This window comes from Sander lucioperca, chromosome 4, assembly GCF_008315115.2.
Source record: "Sander lucioperca isolate FBNREF2018 chromosome 4, SLUC_FBN_1.2, whole genome shotgun sequence".
In the NCBI taxonomy this organism is placed as follows: Eukaryota; Metazoa; Chordata; class Actinopteri; order Perciformes; family Percidae; genus Sander; species Sander lucioperca.
The window spans coordinates 15,174,994-15,195,782 of record NC_050176.1 but is presented as its reverse complement, the minus strand read 5'-3'; the positions used below and the strand labels follow the sequence as shown (position 1 = coordinate 15,195,782).

The 20,789-nt window shown below is 40.6% G+C and overlaps 2 protein-coding genes across 5 annotated transcripts in view; one reads left to right on the top strand and one right to left on the bottom strand.

Annotated features, from left to right (window-relative positions):
- Positions 1 to 3,322, bottom strand: part of iqce (IQ motif containing E) — a 17,191-nt gene extending 13,869 nt beyond the window's left edge. For 2 of the 3 annotated variants that reach the window (XR_004897180.1, XM_031289005.2), the window contains exons 1-5: positions 2,883 to 3,321; positions 2,265 to 2,306; positions 2,107 to 2,152; positions 1,854 to 2,003; positions 697 to 798 (exon numbers count right to left, since the gene is read on the bottom strand). Coding sequence is in view for 2 of the 3 variants with exons in the window: in XM_031289005.2 (XP_031144865.1) it covers positions 697 to 798; positions 1,854 to 2,003; positions 2,107 to 2,152; positions 2,265 to 2,306; positions 2,883 to 2,954 (412 nt within the window). In the remaining variant the exon portion in view is untranslated. Of the gene's footprint in view, positions 1 to 696; positions 799 to 1,853; positions 2,004 to 2,106; positions 2,153 to 2,264; positions 2,307 to 2,882 lie in introns of all 3 variants that reach the window. The other variant, XM_036000852.1, reaches the window with a different exon arrangement.
- Positions 3,323 to 12,222: 8,900 nt separating this feature from the next.
- LOC116042699 (fascin-like) lies at positions 12,223 to 20,577 on the top strand. 2 transcript variants are annotated; one of them, XR_004897181.1, is made up of 6 exons: positions 12,223 to 13,154; positions 16,503 to 16,659; positions 16,821 to 16,942; positions 17,255 to 17,425; positions 19,072 to 19,332; positions 19,371 to 20,577. XR_004897181.1 is itself a non-coding variant. In XM_031289006.2 (5 exons), the coding sequence occupies exons 1-5, from the start codon at positions 12,320 to 12,322 to the stop codon at positions 19,275 to 19,277; spliced, it is 1,491 nt and encodes a 496-aa protein (XP_031144866.1). In that variant the 5' UTR covers positions 12,223 to 12,319; the 3' UTR covers positions 19,278 to 20,577. The 2 variants fall into 2 exon arrangements, 1 of the variants encoding a protein (XP_031144866.1); XM_031289006.2 differs by having other exon boundaries at positions 19,072 to 20,577.
- The last annotated feature ends 212 nt before the right edge of the window (positions 20,578 to 20,789 follow it).

The window sequence follows — 20,789 nt, the reverse complement described above, 5'->3', positions numbered from 1 at the left end:
CTGCTAGCGTGGCACTCCCTCATACTCTGCTTCTTAATGGCTAGTAGTCCTCATCTAGCTACTGCGCATGTGTGACTTCCAACAAAGATTGAACAGAAGTGCAATGCCTCACTCTGTAATGTAATGTAATATTCTGGTACAACCTCTAAATACAATTATGAAAATTAGCATAATATGAGCACTTTAAATACAACAAATTGCTTGTTGAATTTGAAACAATTGAAAGGAAATCATTTTCAACATTCTTTTATTGAACAAAATATATATATAATTAAATATATAAAAGCCACTACTAAAAGAGACAGACAGTTACATTTTAAAGTGTAGTTTTCTATTGATAGTTTCTTTCAACTAACACAAAATAAATCTCTGAGTCTTTCGCGATATGTCGCAGCCTTTTACGATGTATATATTACGACAGTTGATATCGCGTTGATATCGCGACAGTTGATCGCGATTTTATATATATATATAGATAGATAGATAGATAGATAGATAGATAGATAGATAGATAGATATATTGTTCAGCCCTAGTAGTGATATCATAATTATACTACTACTATCCGGTCTCTTTTCTGATACCGTCTCAGTTCTGTCTCAACTCTTCTGTTTAGCACAAAAAACTGATCTTCAACTTCGCCCGTCTCTACTTTTCCTCACTTTTATTTCTCACTCTGACACACCTACAACTCTCACCGTTGGATCCAGAGTGGAGCTGTTTGTGCTTCCTCATGCTGAAGGTCTGTTTGAGAAGCTCTGGTGTGACATCGCACTCTGATCTCAGCGTCTGGGACACATCTGAAGAAGAGGCAGACAGATGAGGTTCAAGACATTTCCCAACACAAGTCAATACTCCACTTGACTCATGCATTCACCTTTTCAGAAAACTTTGTTTGTGCATTCAAAATCCAGCAATCTGGGGCGACCTCTAGCTCACCCAGTAGAGTGTGTGCCCCATGTAGCCTGAGTCCTTTGCAGCGGCCCGTGTTCCAATCTGACCTGTGGCCCTTTGCTGCATGTCGTCCCCCCTCTCTCTCCCCTTTCCTGTCTTCAAACTATCCTATCAATTAAAGGCCATAAAAGCCCAAAAAATAATCTTTAAAAAAATGTTTCTATATACCAAGGGATCACATGATAAGTATGCATAATGCAGTAAAGTACAGAGATCATAAAGTAATGAAGAGATAGAGAATCTGCAACTCTACGGAGCTTTTTAGCTCTTTCTTCTGGTTGTGCAGCCTGCAAAGTCCAGTCTCAACAACTCATTTCTAGCAATAGGCACAAACTTCATCCTCTAAAGTGATATTACAGTAGAATCCACACTTCTCCCAAACATTTTCAACTAAAACTGAACATTATAACCTTCGTGATTTATTGCAGGACTGTTGTATTTGACTGCATTAGTTTTAGCAAAAAATTATTAGCAAATAAACTGGCAATAGAGTATATTTGCAAACATGACAACAACTTTTTAAAGTGAAAATATGGTGATCTTCGTGTTTTTTCAGGTTGTTGTGGACAGAGAAATCAGTGAATGCAGCTGTAAGGTAAATAACTCATTTTTTATTAGTGGAATCCCAGATAGATCAAGCCAACTGCAATATTTTTGTAATAAGCAGAGTTGCTTATCATCAGTTTCCCAAAGACATCAGAACTGAGCAGGACACCTACAAAGTCAGCAAACCAACTAAGTAAACTGAGTCGGAGTCTCTCACTTCACTTCTCGCTCTATCCATCTATTTTTCCATCTAAGCCTCAGCAGCCACTCCTCCCACAATCCCCTCTGAGGAGAGACACTGCCTGTAGGGCTTTACGTGTGTGTGTGTGTGTGTGTGTGTGTGTGTAGTGTCTACCATGGCCGTTGCTGAGGGATGTGAGGCGAGCTGAGCCACTCTCCGCAGGAGTGTCCCCTCTGGTGTCCCCAAGGGAGGCCCTCGGCAGTCTCCAGGCCGCCACTGCTGCTCTTCTGGGGTTCACATTCAGACTGGAGAGGTATGGAGACCCTACACATATACAGTACTGTGTATAAACAATCATTGCATTTGAAAAGTGGGTTTGTTACAGTATCTGCAAAAATTCCCCACAGAGCAGCTGAACACGCCTTACTTGGAGAAGGAGGAGGCTTGCTGGAGGGCCGCTTCTGCTTTGTTATCTGATAGTGAACAAATACAAGCCGTTTAAGCAGAGGAGTGTGATGTAATCATGCGGTGTAGGCTAATAATCAAACCCAGATGAAATTCATCATTTACAGTTAATTTGGTTACCTTTTCCAAAATATCAGCAGAAAAAGAGAAGCCATCCTCAACCTAGGTTGGACAGAGACAGAGAGAGAGAGAGAGAGAGAGAGAGAGAGAGAGATAGAGAGAGAGAGAGAGAGAGAGAGAGAGAGAGAGAGAGAGAGAGAGAGAGAGAGAGAGAGAGAGAGAGAGAGAGAGAGAGAGAGAGAGAGACAGAGAGAGAGAGAACACGAATCCATGATATATAAATAAAAATGCAGGTTTCTGCTTAAAATGTATGGTTTGTGTGTCAAATCAACCTTTATAAGCCATCAGAAGTGGTTCCCAACCTTAGTATTTGGATGTATAATTAAACAGATAAAACGGAAGACAAAAACAATTTCTGTTGCACAAAATATTCTATTTACGTAGTCTTTTTCTTTTTTTATTTATCTCTAATGTTTGCTCTTTTCCTGCGAAATAGTGAATGAACTGTCATCTATATATGTCTTTAAAAGTCCTAAAGAAACAAACAATCAACAACAAGGCATTACAATTAGACATCACTTCAATTAGTAAGTACGCAATGTTGACTAAAAACACTAATTTACAGACTTAGGGAAAAAGTCAGTTGTAATCTTGACCTAACCGGAGCTAAGGACTCACCAGCTCCTCACAGTCTTCATCCGTTTGAATATCACTCGCCTCCAGAGACATCTTAGCAGTTGTACTAAACATTGCTGGTAAGCGAACAGTCACGTTAAGTTGGAAAACTTGACTTTCTCCGTGTGAACGTTAATCCTCTCATTTTTTCCGAGTCAAAAAGCGCACTGTGGTTGCTTCTCTTGCTAACGTTAGTAGTAAAAACATGGAGCAACAAAAGAGACCTTAGCTAACGTTAAACTACAACTTGGATGTTTGTCGACAACACTGCGGTTTTTCCAGGTAATGAGCCGGTTTTGCGCTGATAGACACTGTTGACTAGCTATATCTTCCAGAAACCCGTTAAAATATTTTATTTCCATGTAGAGGTTACTGTTTTCACATCAGTGTTGCAGATTGAGTCGTCTAGCAACCAGGCAGTTGTTAATGAACTGCGTCAATTTAGCTAGAAAAGTCAAGAGTCATGCCAAAAACCACGTGAATGTGCCTTCAAAATAATAGGATGAACAGGATAAAATATGGCAAATTTGTATAAAATAATTTTTAGTACGATATATTTATAACTTACTTTAGATATTTCACCGTACGTATTTATTATAGGGCAAATAATTGTAATATTTTAAGAAAATGGCAACACGTTTTTCAACAAGTGGCTTATTTTGAAAATGTAAACCGGTTGTACATTTTCAGCTTTGTTTAGCTTGACAGAGCTAATACTGGAAACCACAGCCTAGGGCTGCGTGTCAGTAGTTTTCCCATCCCTCCTTGCTTTTGACTCATTTCCTCACATTGCCCATTGGTGGAGAGGGGCTACAAGGCGGGACTAAAAGAGTTTTCCTCCAGTAGCATGACAGAAGGAGACTGGAAAGGAAAAGAGTAGGTAAAGGAGACTTTTGAGACTGATCCAGTGTTCCCTGTTCAGCTTGTTAGCTTCTGACCACAGCAAATCAACATGGGACTTCCATGTTGTACAGTATATAACATTTTACATACAGAACTTGTTTGAATATTAAAAATATGTAAAACAAAATCTATAATGTGTAGTTTTTATACATAGATAACTTATTTACCAAAATAAAGACAGTATCCTCGCAGTAGCTTTAAAACTTTTTGCTTGTTTTATATTTTTGCATAAACAAGTCTACGTCTAAATATATTTTAAAACATACTGAAATGCAGCATATTATACAACATATTGTAATAGTTGTAATAGTCGTGTCTTTTTTTTTTTTTTTTAGCAAAACTTGGGTATGCAATCAAATTTCCAGCAGTCAAAATCTTTGCTTTTGAGTAAATTTTTTCCTCCTGTGTTTCTTTTCTCTTTTCGTCTGGACATTCACTGTTCTTCCTTCCGTCCTACTAATTATCTTCTTCTATATGTGGATCTTCAGTTCTCATTAATTTCTACTTCCAGGATCTTGCTTTGTAACCTGCCATTTCCATGCTGAATTTTTCCTTATTCACCACTTTCTCCATTACTCCATCTTCCTCTTAAGGCAAGAAATAGCAGCATAATACAACGGCTAAGAGTAGGAATGAGCCACAAAATGCTGGATGCATTTAGACATGTGCAGTATACTGTATGTGGAAGAACAGACATGTGAACTTCTTTCACTCTCCAAATATAAACTGCCATTCTCTCATTTTGCATTGTTCTTCAGACTCTCTCTCTCTTCTCTCAAACTCTGTAGCGAACACACTGGCCTCTTATTTTTGTATCATATTCTCATGCATACTGTTTAGACAGGTGGTGGACCCCCAGAGCCACACAGCCAGGCAGACCAGCATACTTTTGTTCAGGGCAAACTAACCCATTGCAGATTTCATCTAAGACACACAGTGCAGTTGTCGGGTTTCTTCCAAAAGAGGTTCAACGGGTTCAACAAAATGTTTTTTGTGAGCCCAGAAGAGTCGACAAGACTACCTCCTGAATCTGTGAGTTAACAAACCGGCACACTTTATGCTGCAGCTGTGGCCTTGCCATTCACTGGACGTGTAATTTAAAACACAGGCTGTGTCCAGAGTGAACCACGGCTTTACTAGTCTCAGTCTTTAGAACCAAACCCATCACCTAGTTTGACCATGTCTGCAGAGATGATGGTAATAAAACAGTGAACAAACATGATTTAATCAGATAGCTTTTTAATCAAAATGAACTTGTCATTATCACGCACACCATAGCTGTCCTTGTTGTGTTTTATAGAGGTCTACACCTACTGAAGAATAGTCAGCACATCAGCTGTATGAGTGAGCAGACAACACTCCAATCAACGCTCCTGTCTCCAGTTGTTACTGCAAAATCAACACCTAATGTGGGAAAACCGCTGTGCAGTGAGTGTTAAGTTGTATTGTGTGGATGTTGTTTCTGTATTTCTTTGTTACTAACCTAACTTTGACAAATCAAACAAGCAAACAACCACAATCACAGCACAGACAAAATCCTCCATCGGTTGCTGCTTTTACGCAGTGTTACATCTGTCTATATAGAAGAGAGCCTTTGTGTGTGTGTGTGTGTGTGTGTGTGTGTGTGTGTGTGTGTGTGTGTGTGTGTGTGTGTGTGTGCGTGTGTGTGTGTGTGTGTGTGTGTGTACATTGTATGTGGTGTGTTTAAAATGTTGCATGCAGCGGTAGCATGTCTGCCACCTAGTGAGCGTCAAACTGCACTGGATGCTGCCCGGAGGCCAGAGAACCTGGAAGGCCACACCAGCAGGGATTTAGTACATGGATCTGTAACTTTAATCATAGACGAAGTAATGATTTTGGTCATTTAAACCAAATACATACATTTAGAAAAATGCTGATGTGGAATCAAATTTTAGTGGAGTTTTGAAAGACGATTCCTGAATTTGTACCGTTTTAGCCCATTTAATATAATATAAGGTATATGATTAATATCTAATGACTTGACTACATCTATCAAATACAGATATCAGTGTCCCTGAATAAACTAGATCAACTTTCAACACTGTAAACTAACATGACTAAGAGTAGGAGAAGGTGGTTTCAGGGTGGTGGTATTGAGCATTCTGGCTTATTGGGACACTTGAATAGAGCCGTGGTTTATGATGAGAGAATGATTGATGATCCAGAGGATGTTAAGTTATATTTATATATATATATATATATATATATATATATATATATATAAATCCCTGTGGGGAAATTAACTTTCTCCATTGGACCTACCCATGTAGCAGTGACCAATTCCAGTCCAGAGGACAGTGACTTGCTCAATAGCAGTGGAAAGGTGCATTGGGACAAGGACTCTCCTCTGAAGCTGGTGAGGAAAAGTCTCTTTAACTGTAAATGCGAGGAACCTGAGGAATGACCATACACATTTCTAAGGCTGCAACATGCAATATATTTAGTCTCAGTTTGTTTTCAGGTTTGATAATAATGAAAAGAAGGTTGTTTTTTGTCATATACCATGCAGATCCATGTTCTTGCTGTTGTTCTCTGAACGCCCAGATGGGGGCGATGTGGTCTGGGCTAAACCAGAGCTGTATATTAGAGAGAGTTTGGCCAACTCAAATCCAAGGGGGTAAGCATCTCCCCGCAACGCGTAGCTCCTATGGCACCATTTTGATGCTAACAAGCCATCACCCGCCGTTAGCATTCAATTGACTGCTATTACTTTTGACGTCACTTTGACAGGGAATAACTTTACATCTGAAGCGTTTAAAGACTCTATTTGTCCATTGTTTATTTCTAAAGAAACACGACAATGTATAAAAGGCTCCATTACCTTGTATCTCACGTTATGGCTCCGTAGCAGTTTTTGTAAAAATAGGCTAACGATTGTGTCATAACCACGCGACTTACTGTCGCACAGTAGAGGAATTACAGGCAGTTTCAACTTACATTAGCTGTTTAAGTTTAATTACTAATGTTAACTAGCATTTTAGTTATCAATAATTAGCCTGTGCCTATGTTATCTCCTTACATATACCTACGCTCTCCGTCTCTGTAAGATTGGGAATGATTGAGATTTCTCTTGGCACAGCTACCAGAAGACTTACAACTTTCAGACACGTTGCTCACGTCACATTTACGTCGTCTCTCTCAGTTGGAGGCAAGGGGGTAAGCTTCTCCTCGGACCGCGAACCTCCTATGGCGCCATTTTAATGCTACAAAGCCATCACCTCCCGTTAGCATTCCATTGACTGCCATTCATTTTGGCGCCACTTTGACAGCGAATAACTTTACATCTGAAGCGTTTAAAGACTATTTGTCCATTGTTTATTTCTAAAGAAACACGACAATGTATAAAAGGCTCCATTACCTTCCAACTTTCAGACACGTTGCTCACGTCACATTTACGTCTTCGAGCTCAGTTGGAGGCTGCGCAGTAACCCTAGCCATCACCGGAAAAGTGCTTCTAAGTGCCCTTCTTATATACAGTCTATGGTTGGTCCATTCTTATATATGTCAATGGTTGGAGGCTGCACAGTAACGCTCAGCCATCACCGGAAAAGTGCTTCTAATATCCTTCACTGGTCTCCGTCCAGAGCAACGGGATCTGTTGGTCCAGTTTATATACTGTCTATGCTCAAATCATGGGCACCATATTGGATACTATCGTCAGATGACTCTACAGTGTAACCCTATGGGGCGAATATGCTATCTTGAAATAAATTGCTTATTTTCACCATAAACAGGCATATACATGTTATTATCAACGTTTGTCAATATGTAAAAGACCCTTACGGAAATATTCCAGTGTATATACTTTCTATATCGTAAATGGGCCTCTAAAAAATACCCACTGTAGTGAGTGACCACGTCACCTAATAAGTCTCTGACCAGTGTTTACCTTTCTTTTTCTCTTCAGTCTGTGAGTCCTGACTAGCAACTGAACTCTTAACAAAGTTACTCACAGTCTTTTGACAAAATACACGATAAGACAATGATAATGCGACCGACAGCATACGGGTAAAAATGTGTTTTGGTCAGTTGTTAATCGCGGTAGGACAGGACCATAACGTTATCACACTAGCAATAATAACTTAGTAGTAACCAAGGCAAAGTTATGTATTAATAATATTTGGTGATCTAAATCAACATAAATGACATGCCTGCGTGGTCACAGTACATTACATCTGAGTTACAGATGACAATTGAAGTCAGACTAGCTTAAATTCAAGTCATGGCTATGGCAAGATCACAACCATTTCTAAGCATTTAGGTACATGGAGTGCTAGCGAAAAAACTAATGCTAGCATAAGACTTGGCTAACTTCAAACTTCATTCATTTCTAAAGCAGTGTTAGAACTTTTTTGACAGCATGGTGCACATTAACGATGGTATTACTATATTTGTTCTATGTAATTCGTTATCATAAGTCGAAGAGAGAAACTGACATTTACCTCACACAATAATGAGTAGTCACTTCCCTCCAGTTTGCTCTTTTCACCTTCAGCTCCCATACTTTTCGCCTTTTTGGTTCACGGGGGAACTTGTGAAATCTTTTGCCGCTTCGCTGTCTTTCATTGCAGCCAAACGCGCAACAGTAGGGCATTTTTTCTGTGATTTATGCCATTTTTTAAAATAATTTATAAAAATGTTCCACTATTCCCTGCACTATGTCAATGGGAATCAGATGGATGTTGATATCCAACATGGAGTCCACGAAATACGTGACCACATCGGAACCAATCGCATAACGGGATAGCTCAGAACATTCGATTCCCTAGTTGGCCACACTCTCTCTAATATACGGCTCTGGGCTAAACGCTCTCCAGCATCAAACAGCCCAGGCCTAGGCCATGCTTATTTTCAACTGCCCCACCTCCACACTCACTATTCTCCTCTCCCAAAATGATTAGTGTATGTTTAATTGACAAAAAAATGTTTTTATTGTTTTTTTTATTCTGTACTTTTCATGCTCTCTTGATCCTCATTCTTTAGTCATAGCTCTTCTACATATGATTTATCCATACACTGACAAACAAACATGCAGCTTTTCTTTTCTCTCAACTCTTTCATTCAGGATTTAAACTCACAGTGAATTCATTCTGTCAAATCACTGTATAAACTGTGACTTGCAGAGCCATTATGTCATAATAGCAGCAAGAGGCAAATGTTTAAAAAAAACAAAAGTAAATAAAAATAAAACTAGAAACCTTGTAATGTAGAACGCTCTCTCTGGCAAAGTTTATCATTTGTACTTCATAAGCTAAATCACATATCAAAATTGTCATTGATTCATTTTCAGTTAATGGACACTACATGCACAAAAAAAACACAGAGGCACAACATACACGCTCCACATATGCCATGGGCTTTGCAGGACAGTCATTTGCAGAAATATTGACATGAAAACATACAGTACACATGCAAACTTGTGCAAATTTGCTTGCTGTGAACTATACTCACGAACCTTCCTGTCTTTTACATTTAGTGGGGAATTTCCACTATTGGAAAGCAGGAGAAGTGTGTCATCCTCCCTTTAATTATTTTCAGCAGTCAGTAAGTTATTTTAGTTGTACAAAGGACTTCTGGCCCTCTACACTAAAGAATATAAAAGTAATTGGTTTGTAGGTGAGGCGGATCAAAATTCCAGGACACAACAGTCCACCTCTCTGCTAATATTATTCCACTGAAGAATATAACTTTGTAAAAGACCCCTGTACAGAACACTCTTATCAGATATTTTAATACATGGTTAAAACAGCACATTAACATAATCCGATTCATAGTTTCTCCTGACTGCCGCAGGAGAAGAAAACAAACAAAATGTCTCAAAAGGCTTGACTGGGTAAATAAGCTTCTCATGGGGCTTTGCATTAGCCAGCTTATATTATGGTATTAGGTGTGGGGAGAAGATAAGCACACCTGGTAACACCCTCTCCAGTATAAATAAAGGTGGATGTGCAGGCAGGAGTCATGCCAGAGCCCAGGGGAGGAGGACGGAAGAGGCAGGCAGGGCTGACCAGACCGGCGGATGGAAACGGGTGGAACAAGGTCAGCAAACAACTGACGCTCATAACAGAAACCCACACTTTTAATTTTGCTGTGAACATCTTATTTCCATGTTTTCCTGCCAAAACTAAAATCTAAAAACTTAAAATGCAACGCAGAACTATAGTTTGTGTGTGTGTGTGTGTGTGTGTGTGTGTGTGTGTGTGTGTGTGTGTGTGTGTGTGTGTGTGTGTGTGTGTGTGTGTGTGTGTGTGTGTGTGTGTGTGTGTGAACGTTATAACAGACATACCGTGTCACCACAGCACACATACGTTACCATGACAAGATGTCACCAGGGGCAATTAAAGGCAGAGAGAGGACAGAGAAAGAGGTAAGAGCTTGAGTAGTTTGGTGTGTTTTTATCGCTCCTCATTCAACCAAAGGTGTTGGATTGGGTTGGGGTCTGTGCACACCACATTCAGAAACTATTCCTGCATGGACCTGGCTTTGTTTGTGAGGGCATTGTCACGTTGAAAAAGTTAAGGGTCATCCTCAAACTGTTGGACACAAAGCTGGTAGCACAATGTTAATTAAATCATCACATGCTGTAGCATTACAGCAAAATTCCCCTTAATTGTAACTGGGAGGTCTAGTCCAAACCAGGAAGAAAAACAAACAACCATAGACCAAAAGTACTCAAAAGTCAAAGCAGTGGTTGAAGTTTACTCGAGTACTGTACTTTTTATAATTTTGAACTAGCCTATGTGTACTTTGCTTGACTATTTCCATTTTATGCTTCTTTATACAGAAGGAAATAGGGTACTTTTTACTCCCTTACATGTATCTGACAGCTTTAGTTACTAGTTACCTTTCAGATGAAAATTGTACATAAAAACAGATATGGTTTAGTTTATACAATACATTGTTAAATGTATTGTCCTGTACCTTTACTTAGGTAAGGTTTTGAATGCAGTACTTGTACTTGTAGCATAGTTAGGCCTATATATACTTGAATATTTTTTTTATAGTGTAAAGGCTGAGTATTTGAATACTTATTCCACCACAGACTAAAAGTGAACATATAGGCCTACTTCTGGTCACATATAGGCTATAGATCATCTTGTTCTCAAACTTTACCTCATGTCTTCATAACCCAGTTCACACACGCAGCCCTGAAGACAAACACTGTTCTGTCAGTGGGTGAATGGCTCTATCCATGTGGAACCGAGGGTGAGCAGATCTCAATTAGAGGGAGGGAAAGTAGGGGGAAACATGGGTGTTTGGCTATTAGTAATAGTAATCGTTTGGATGAGACTGAATAAGCTGTAGTAGGCCTATTTTCATTTGTATTATTAGTTTATTTGTCAGGGACAATGCAGCGCACATTATTACATACATAATTATCATAGTCAAAGCCATAACAATATGTGTAGATGTGTTGCATAAAAGGTTTCTAGCCAATTGGCTAATTTGCAACCCTAGTCCATGGTCAAGCCTTTCTAGAAAAATAATCCAAATATAATTTTTAAAAAGAACTACATAGTGTGAGTTACACAATAATGCAGCAAATACATTGTATAGTAATATATTACATCAACATTTCACAGAGTCGTGACCACATTACACAGAACGGCACATCACGTAACAACACAAACCCCAAGCACCCGGACGCTCACACTCACTCACCTATACCCTAACCATAACCTTGGCATAGCCAAGCCACCATAGCCTATGTGTATAAGTATTCAGATCCTTTACTTAAGTAAAAGTACAAATATACTGTAAAAATACTCTATTACAAGTAAAAGTCATGCATTGAAAATGTTACTTAAGTAAAAGTATAATCAGGAAAATGTACTTTAAGTATTAAAAATAAAAGTAGACCTACTCAATGCAAAAAAAAAAAATCCTCACATTTTGGGTAGTTGAATTTATAATAAAACATCATTTTTTTATGTTTTGTGTGCAAAAATCTTAATCTGTAAAGTAATTTGTAGGCTAACTAAAGCTGTCAGATGAATGTAGTGTAGTGAAAACTACAATATTTTTCTCTGAAATGTAGCGGAGTAGAAGTAGAAAGTGGCAGGAAAAGAAAAGACTCAAGTAAAGTGCAAGTAGGTCTAACTCAAATTTGTACTTAAGTACAGTACTTGAGTAAATGTACTTAGTTACATTCCACCACTGCCAAAATTGCAGTAATCTCTCTCCAGCTCCTCTGCCTGTATCTGGGGCGCGTATTCCTACTGTTAGAAAAACTCCCACTCGTGCAGCTCCAGCGAGGCAGTCAGGGGACACTCATCATCATCAGTCAGCAGAGCAGCTCTCTCTCTCTCTCTCTCTCTCTCTCTCTCTCTCTCTCTCTCTCTCTCTCTCTCTCTCTCTCTCTCTCTCTCTCTCTGTCCCTCCCTCTCTCTCCCTCTCTGTCTCTGTCCCTCCCTCTGACACCCCCACACTCACTCTCCCCCTCTCTCTCAGTCTGTCTGCCCGTCTCTTTAAACAAGAGCACCTCTTTTCTTTTCTCCTCTTGACACAAGGCAACCATGTCCTCAAACGGCGCCGACGGGGACCTGCTACAAATCCCTTTGGGGCTCATCAACAGCGAGGGGAAGTATCTGACTGCGGAGACCTTCGGCTTCAAAATCAACGCTTCGGCCAGCAGCCTGAAGAAGAAGCAGACCTGGACCCTGGAGCAGACCGGGGAGGACGGCAGCGCCGTGTTCCTCCGCTCCCACCTGGGCCGCTACCTCGCCACGGACAAAGACGGCAACGTTACCGCGGACAGCGAGACGCGCGGCAGCCAGGACTGCCGCTTCGTCATCACCGCGCACGAGGACGGGCGGTGGTCTCTGCAGTCCGAGCCCTATGGCCGGTACCTCTGCGGCAGCGAGGATCGAATCACCTGCTTTGCGCAAACTGCCACACCGGCAGAGAGATGGAGCGTCCACCTGGCTGTGCACCCGCAGGTCAACCTGTACAGCTTTGCGCGCAAACGCTTCGCCCACCTGAGTGCGCACGGAGAGCGGCAGGAGGTGTCAATCGACCGGGATGTCCCATGGGGGGTGGACTCGCTTGTAACACTGGTCTACCGGGACCAGCGCTACCACCTCGAGACTTCTGACAACCGCTTCCTCCGCAATGATGGCAGCCTGTCCACAAAGACGGACAAGGACACCGGCTACATGCTGGAGTTCCGCTCCGGAAAAGTGGCATTCCGCGACTGCAACGGCCGCTACCTGGCACCCGCGGGCCCAACCGGTACAATGAAGTCTGGGAAAAGCACCCGGGTTGGGAAGGATGAGCTGTTTGGCCTAGAGCGCAGCCACGCGCAGGTCGTGCTGACTGCGGGCAACGAGAGAAACGTCTCCACAAGGCAAGGTGAGGCTCTGCAGACACACAGAGCCAGAAAGAAGAAACACGTTTTACTGTACAGATGAAGTCACTGCATAACTGGGCACACACCAGATGCAGCTGTTGCATTTTGTCTTTGACAGAGAGAGCACGAGAGAATGAGAATGAGAGACTCCTGTTACTTCATTTTCCTCACACCATGTGTTTTTCATTATCATGCTCTCGCTTTCTCTCTCTCCACCCAGGCCCCCAAACCCCCCCACCCCCTCCTTCTTCCCTCCCTCCTTCTTGGCCAGCCTCTGCCTAGCTTAACATTTTTCTGCAGTAATTCTACCCCTGCATTGTGGCTGCTTCAGTCTACAGTTATCCATCATTCTTTATCTCGGAATAGACTGGGAATAAAGACAGAAAACAAGGAGGTATTTGTTTAGAGACAAAAGGGAAAAAAATGGAGGAGAGGCAGAGAAAACAGAGGAAGGTGTGACTCAGACAGTCCTGAATGTGGATCCACATGCCACATGCAACCTCTTTGTCTTGTTGCCACTCTGTCTCACTCTGATGTGCTGCCATCTAACTCTGACTGATCATTGACAGCAGTTTATCCACATGCAGTCACTGTTAGAAGTGCAAAGATTAATCGATTAGTTGTCAACTATCAAATTAATCGCCAACAATTTTGATAATTGATTACACGGTTTGAGTATTTTTTTTTTAAGGGGGGAAAATTCAAAATTCTCTGATTCCAGCTTCTTAAATGTTTCTTAAACATTTATAGGTCAAACAACTAATCGGTTAATTTTGTTGTTGTTAGTTTTTGTGTGTGTGTGTGTGTGTGTGCGTGCGTGCGTGTGTGTGTGTGTGTGTGTGTGTGTACCAGGAGAGATGGATTGCAGAAGAAGAAAGATAGTTGTGTTTGAATGAGGCATTATTTGTTAAAGGACCACCTTTGCTTCTGCATCTGTAGTCCAATAACTCCAAATGGGACCGTATGCTCAGTATGGGCATGCACAGACATTTTGTTAGCCAGCGGACCCTTTGTCTCTTCATGAAGAGCAAGCACTTTTTGTTCTGAACTCTTCTATGGCGGAGAGATTCACAGCTGTTTCATACTATTGCCGCAGTGTGTAATGCGCTATCTTTAGATATAAAGAATATTTCAAACAAAATAGAGCTTTAAGAGAGTGAATATTGAACTGAGGTTCGTCAGTTGACCAGAAACATGATTCCAAATGAATGCTAATGTTTCTGCATATCTGCTTTATGTATGTACAGACAACTGTTTGCCAACATGCCCACCATATCAACTTTATAAGGTGATAATTACGGTGGCAGACAGGGGCAAACGCCCTGCAACTTAAGAAAACACACGCAAATAGACAAAACACAAGCAAATTAAGAAAACATCTTCATTAATTTGACAACACATGAGCAGCATTCAGCAAACGTGCTGCAAATACACACAACACAACCAAATACATAAACGCACTGCAAATACACACAACACAACCAAATACATAAACGCACTGCAAATACACACAACACAACCAAATACATAAACGCACTGCAAATACATACACACAACACAACCAAATACATAAACGCACTGCAAATACACACAACACAACCAAATAGATAAATGCGCTGCAAATACACACAACACAACCAAATACATAAACGCGCTGCAAATACAACACAACCAAATACATAAACGCACTGCAAATACACACAACACAACCAAATACATAAACGCGCTGCAAATACAACACAACCAAATATATAAACGCGCTGCAAATACACACAACACAACCAAATACATAAACGCGCTGCAAATACACACAACACAACCAAATACATAAACGCACTGCAAATAAAAAATGATGCAAAAAGAAAAGCACACAAACCCCGAAAACAAATGCAACAAAAAAACGCAGCATCCAGATTACACAACGGAAGTTCTCCAGGCCTCTAGAGGGAGCAGCTAAGTGGAACAGCTGGATTTTCGACCTCACGGGGAGAGAGCGCTCTGCCTTTTTTATTAGAGTCGGGTATGGCTGCAGCCTGGAGAACTCCATAGACTGTATATTAAATTATTATTATTATTATTATTATTATTAATAACATAATATATTAATAATATACAGTCTGTGCTCCCGTCTCATGCCCTCCCGGCTGGTGCTGTCCCAGAGCTTCGACTTTTCAAAATAAAAGCTCACGTCTGGTCCGCTATGTCTTCGTACTTTGGTGTTTTGGATGTTTTTGAACTAAACAGTATGACAATCATGCTAATGAATACAATAACTTTTTCAGCAGATGTCTTACTTACAACATGTTGGAGTTAGCAAAGCAGTTTTGTGTTTATATGTGCGGGCGGGAGTTATTCAGTTTGACGGTAAATTGGCTGGTTTACTAAACAGGGAGGGACTAGAAATCCTGTCTGTTTTTTGTATTTCAAGAGCGAATTGCTCCACAATATGAATACAGATTGATCACTTATTTTGTTGGTAACCGTTGTTGTATAATCACAATATTATACTGAGGAGGCCTATACTTCAGTAATGCGCCTTTCGGACCTCGAAATGAAACCCTCTTGTGTAATATGGCTTAAACATAGACTTAATATTCCCTTTTACACTTTTTTCGGGGTTTGTGTGCTTTTCTTTTTGCATCGTTTTTTATTTGCAGAGCGTATTTGGTTGTGTTGTGTATATTTGCAGCGCGTTTGCTGAATGCTGCACATGTTGTCAAATTAATGAAGTTGTTTTCTTAATTTGCTTGTTTTGTCTATTTGCGTGTGTTTTCTTAAGTTGCAGGGAGTTTGCCCCTGTCGGCCACTGTAGATAATGTGTTAAAAGCTTGTTCCGCTAAAAGTGGCTAAAAATTAATTAATAGTTCTTTACTATAGTTTTCCTACATAACTGAGACCTAGCCTCAGTGACATACAGTAACTGACTAACTGAGTCTCAGACTGAGACTTAGTCACAGTTATGTTTTGAGACCTTGCATCAGTTGGTCTCAGTTATGTAAGAACACTAGAAGTGTTTACTGCATGGTGCTAATAAGTATATTAGGTATTCACCATGGGAGAAGCAGATATTTTAATTTGTCCACAGTATCCTTATAGACCAGAATGCAGTCACAAGACATTTTTGGCATTGGCACTGATAATTGCAACCCTCATTTCTTCTGATTTGGAAAAGCTTGCTTTTTTGCTGTTCAGCTATCATTTTCACCATCACTCCCCTCCCCTAGTCTCTTTCAGGACTGACACATCCCCTGCCTGGGTGTCATATTATAACAGACCTGTGTGGCCACACCTTTAACATCATTCATCTGTTCATGAATGAAATCTGACAACAGACTGCTCCACTTTTCTAGGCATGGACTTGTCAGCCAATCAGGACGAGGAAGGGGACCAGGAAGTCTTCCAGTTGGAGATGAGCCGCGAGGACAGGAAGTGTGCCTTCAGAACCGCTGCTGGAAAATACTGGACTCTGACAGCATCTGGGGGCCTGCAGTGCACTGCCTCCACCAAGTAACCACACACACACACACACACACACACATGCACTCTCTGCACCAGGTTCAATATCACACACTTTAGTTCACACATGCACATCCCTCAAAGTCTACTCACTATCAAGTTTGATAACGTGTGTGTGTGTGTGTGTGTGTGTGTGTGTGTGTCTGTGACAGGTCGGCCAACAGTTACTTTGAACTGGAGTGGCGTGACGGTCGTGTGTGTGTGCGTGCAGCTAACAATAAATATGTGATCGCTAAGAGGAACGGGCAGCTAGCTGCTACTGTTGACAGCGCAGGTCAGTGACGTTTCTGATGTTTCTGAACTGCTCTCCATAATGTAACAAAGTAGTTTTCAAGTACATGTACATTTTTGAGTGCATTGAACAATTAATATTACTTTAAGTTATTTAAAGATATTTCTAAAGGATTCCGTATTTCAAGTGTCAGTAATTCTTCTCAGCTAGGATATCGTAGCACTCTCTCCATCCCTAAAGAGGAGAAATAACAAACCAGGGACTCTGTTTCCCAAAAGAACCTTCAAGTAGCTTCAAGATGCTTTTGAGAAACAAGGCCCAGATCAGTTTGACACAACTCTGATGTCTCTTTAGGGGAAGCTGAACAGTTCCTGATGAAGCTGATCAACCGTCCAATCATCGTCCTTCGTGGGGAGCACGGTTTCATCGGGGCTCGTAAAGCTGGAATGGCGACCCTGGACTCCAACCGCGCATCATACGACGTTTTCCAGATGGAGTTCCACAACGGAGCTTACTCCCTTAAAGGTGGGCAGTTTATAGAACTGTTCTAGTGTTACTGCATGTTTAACCTATTTACTACAAGTATACATTCACGTGACTGCTGGACATTTTCCAAAACCTAAATCCCAATAAGTGTAAAAAGCCCTGGTAGAAAATATGTGAGTGTAGCATGTTGTAGCATTGTGATGGTAGATGTTTTTGATTGTAGAAACTAACTATGTTTACCAGCTAGTAGCTATTTGCAGCAGTCTATTGATTCTGGGCAGGTTGTATACAGTGGGTTTATCGCTAAAAAAAAAGTTGTGGGCTGTAAAACCAAAACAAATGGCTGAAAGACGCTAAAATACTCAACGTAGTTGAGAGGAACCTCGGAGTCGGGTGATAATCCTGTGTGTGTCTGTCAAAACGTGTGACCACTCTCATAGCACACAAAGTACTTTGATCCATTGCTAATATAAAAATATTTATTGGCGCAGCTTATAATAATGTGTGGAAAAATGTATGTGAATACAGGAAGTTTTGAGACATTCCGACCAAAAACTGGAGTCGTTTAAGTTTTGCCTTGAGCATATTCATCACTCATCAGCATGTCTGTCACTGCGTCTTTTCTTTCCTACCAATGGGGGGGTCCCTAAAGTCTAAAACAGGGGTCTCCAACCTTTCTTCATCTGAGGGCTACTTTAAAAAAAATGAAGCTACTGTTTGTACACCTATGAAATTGCAATACCCAAATCTTAGGAAAAATCTTCACTTCACATCAAGGTTCATGACTATTTTACACTTTTTATGGCCCACATAGTTAGCTACATCACTGAAAATATTCCCATCAGTGTCCAAGAAAACATTACCACTTTACCCTTCTATGGCCCACAGAGTTAGCTACCTCACTTTAAATACAGACGTAATTTTGTGGAACTACTGGAAACGTGCTCGCGAGCTGACGGTAGCTCACAAGCTACTTGTTGAACCCCTGGTCTAAAATGATCAAATCCTACACATAGTGACTTAGATGAATGTACTGTATTTTGAAAGGTTTAATTTCACATCAGTACAGTATATCATATTCTTGCATGCTTTCCATTACAGTGAGCATGTAGTCATCTTTATTCTTTACTTCTTTAATTTGTGGGTAACTCAAGACATCTGAAACTTGAGAATGTATGAAGCCTTTTTTTAATGCAAAGAAACTGGATCAGATTGCACAATGTCCCTATTTGCTCTTGTCTCGGTGTGGGCTCACCACAGCCCTGTTTAACTCTACTGTGATGGAGAGAAAGAAAGTCAAGAGTCAATAGTTAAAACATCTAATGGGAATTGTGTTATAGCTATATGGCTCAACAACCATCCTTCATTTAAAAATGTTATCATTTCAACCATCACACCTACTTAGGGCTGAACAATGGCTCCTCTCCATGATGATATGGTGATATTATAATGTAAATAACAAGCAAAATGAGGCAACATTTAAATGAAAATTATGAGAAAGGTTTTTTTTCCGCATCACCCATAACATAACTACAAGTGTAATATTAAATGCAGTGATCAACTTAATTATTTGAATATGTAAACATGTCAGTTTGTCCTGTGTGTGTGTGTGTGTGTGTGTGTGTGTGTGTGTGTATGTGTGTGAGAGAGAGTCAGGCTTTATTAAGTGTGTGTTGTTTGTCCAGACTCCCAGGGGAAGTATTGGTGTGTTGGAGACGACACAGCGGTAGGGTGCAGCAGCTCCACACCTGTCCAGTTTCTGTTTGAGTTCTGTGACCTCAACAAGATGGCCATCCGTGCTCTGGGGGGGAAGTACCTTAAAGGAGACCATGCTGGAGGGCTAAAGGCCAGCGTCGACTCCCTGGACAGCGCCACCCGCTGGGAATACTGAGAAAGCACAGCCGGACTTCTCCACTATCTGACACAATGCTTCAAACTATTAATAGATACTGTAGGTAGCTGTTTTTGCATATATATGTGTGTATGTGTGTGTGTGTGTGTGTGTGTGTGTGTGTGTGTGTGTGTGTGTGTGTGTGTGTGTGTGTGTGTAATTGTGAATTTGTCTGGATGGATGGATGCATGATGGAAATTGAAGATGATAAACTGGAAGTCATGGCACCAAAGCACTACAGGTGTTTTCTTTTGTATTCTTTTTCTTCTTTGTCATTATCTCTTCCTACTGGGCTTTTTACTGGAGATTTGGATGTACGATGATTTGTTGTTTAATGAATGAATCATAGTCTGGTTGCACATTATCTGTTTCACTTCCAGTCACATTTACACAAGCTGTACCTGATAAATGTCAGGACACTACTTTGATTAGTTGTGCCTATATGTGGTAACTACTGGTGTAAACAAACTATAACTAATTACTTACAATATCTAACCTTCTCCTGTTAAATGTCCTGCTGGCTTTGTTGCGCTGCTTTCATCTCCTGCTCCCTTTCAACTATAAAGCACAACATGCATCAGATAAAGGAATGTTACTGATTTACATGTTTCGCTGTAAATAAGGCTTTCTTTGTCACCGAATGCTTCAAAAACATAGTAACCATGGAAGTGCTAACTTGCGGTGAGGGTGTAAAGAAAGAAAGAAATGATATGTGGCATGCAGATCTAACATGGTCTTCGCCTATATGCTACTTGCTGCACCTCTCTAGAATTCCTTTCTCACTCTTGAGATGTGCAGGCAGACAATATGTATATAGACAGATGCATAATCAGAAAGTAGTGGGTAGTCAAAGGTTTCCCTTTAATCCACTCCTCTAATAAGTGTAAGGTTCTCAATTACACTTCAGGAGGAAACAAATGAAAGGAGCTTTGAGATTCACTCATCTACTGAAGGGGCCTTATTAGTTAGAATGATCATCAGTGGCGGTGAGTATAAAAACTAGTTACTGCTGCACACTCAAATGCACATAAATACATACAAATATGCAGTCATAGATATATTAATTCCAACTATGACTCAAAATCTGCACAATAATGTCCAACTGCAAGAACTTAATAGCACATGTTTGTTACAATGAAATGTCTGTCTTAGATTGGGTTTTGGTGTGTAAACACAATGAAAGAGTCTCTCTGGCAATTATTGTGGCTGTGCCTTCCATAGAGCATTTCAGTCTTTTTCATGTTCTTACATTTGAGCTGAACGGAGTGAAAAATAAATAAACATTTCCCTCTTAACAGTGGACCTTCTCCTTTGATTTATTTCATTTTCTAATCAATGGCTATTCCACAGACCTTGCTGTCAACAGTTTTCATTGGATCTACTTTCTACTAAAGAAATAGTCTCTGAGCTGTTAACAGTATATTATCCATTTTAGCTAGCATCATGGGTCTAGCAATGGCAATGTCAGTCATTTACTTTGTGGTTGAGACTAGGAGTGGGAAATAAATCGAA

Coding starts and splice junctions, on each gene's coding strand:
- LOC116042699 (XM_031289006.2), top strand. CDS start 12,320: ATGTCCTCAAACGGCGCCGACGGGGACCTGCTACAAATCCCTTTGGGG. Junction 13,155..16,502: donor AAACGTCTCCACAAGGCAAG/GTGAGGCTCTGC, acceptor CCACTTTTCTAG/GCATGGACTTGTCAGCCAAT. Junction 16,660..16,820: donor CAGTGCACTGCCTCCACCAA/GTAACCACACAC, acceptor TGTCTGTGACAG/GTCGGCCAACAGTTACTTTG.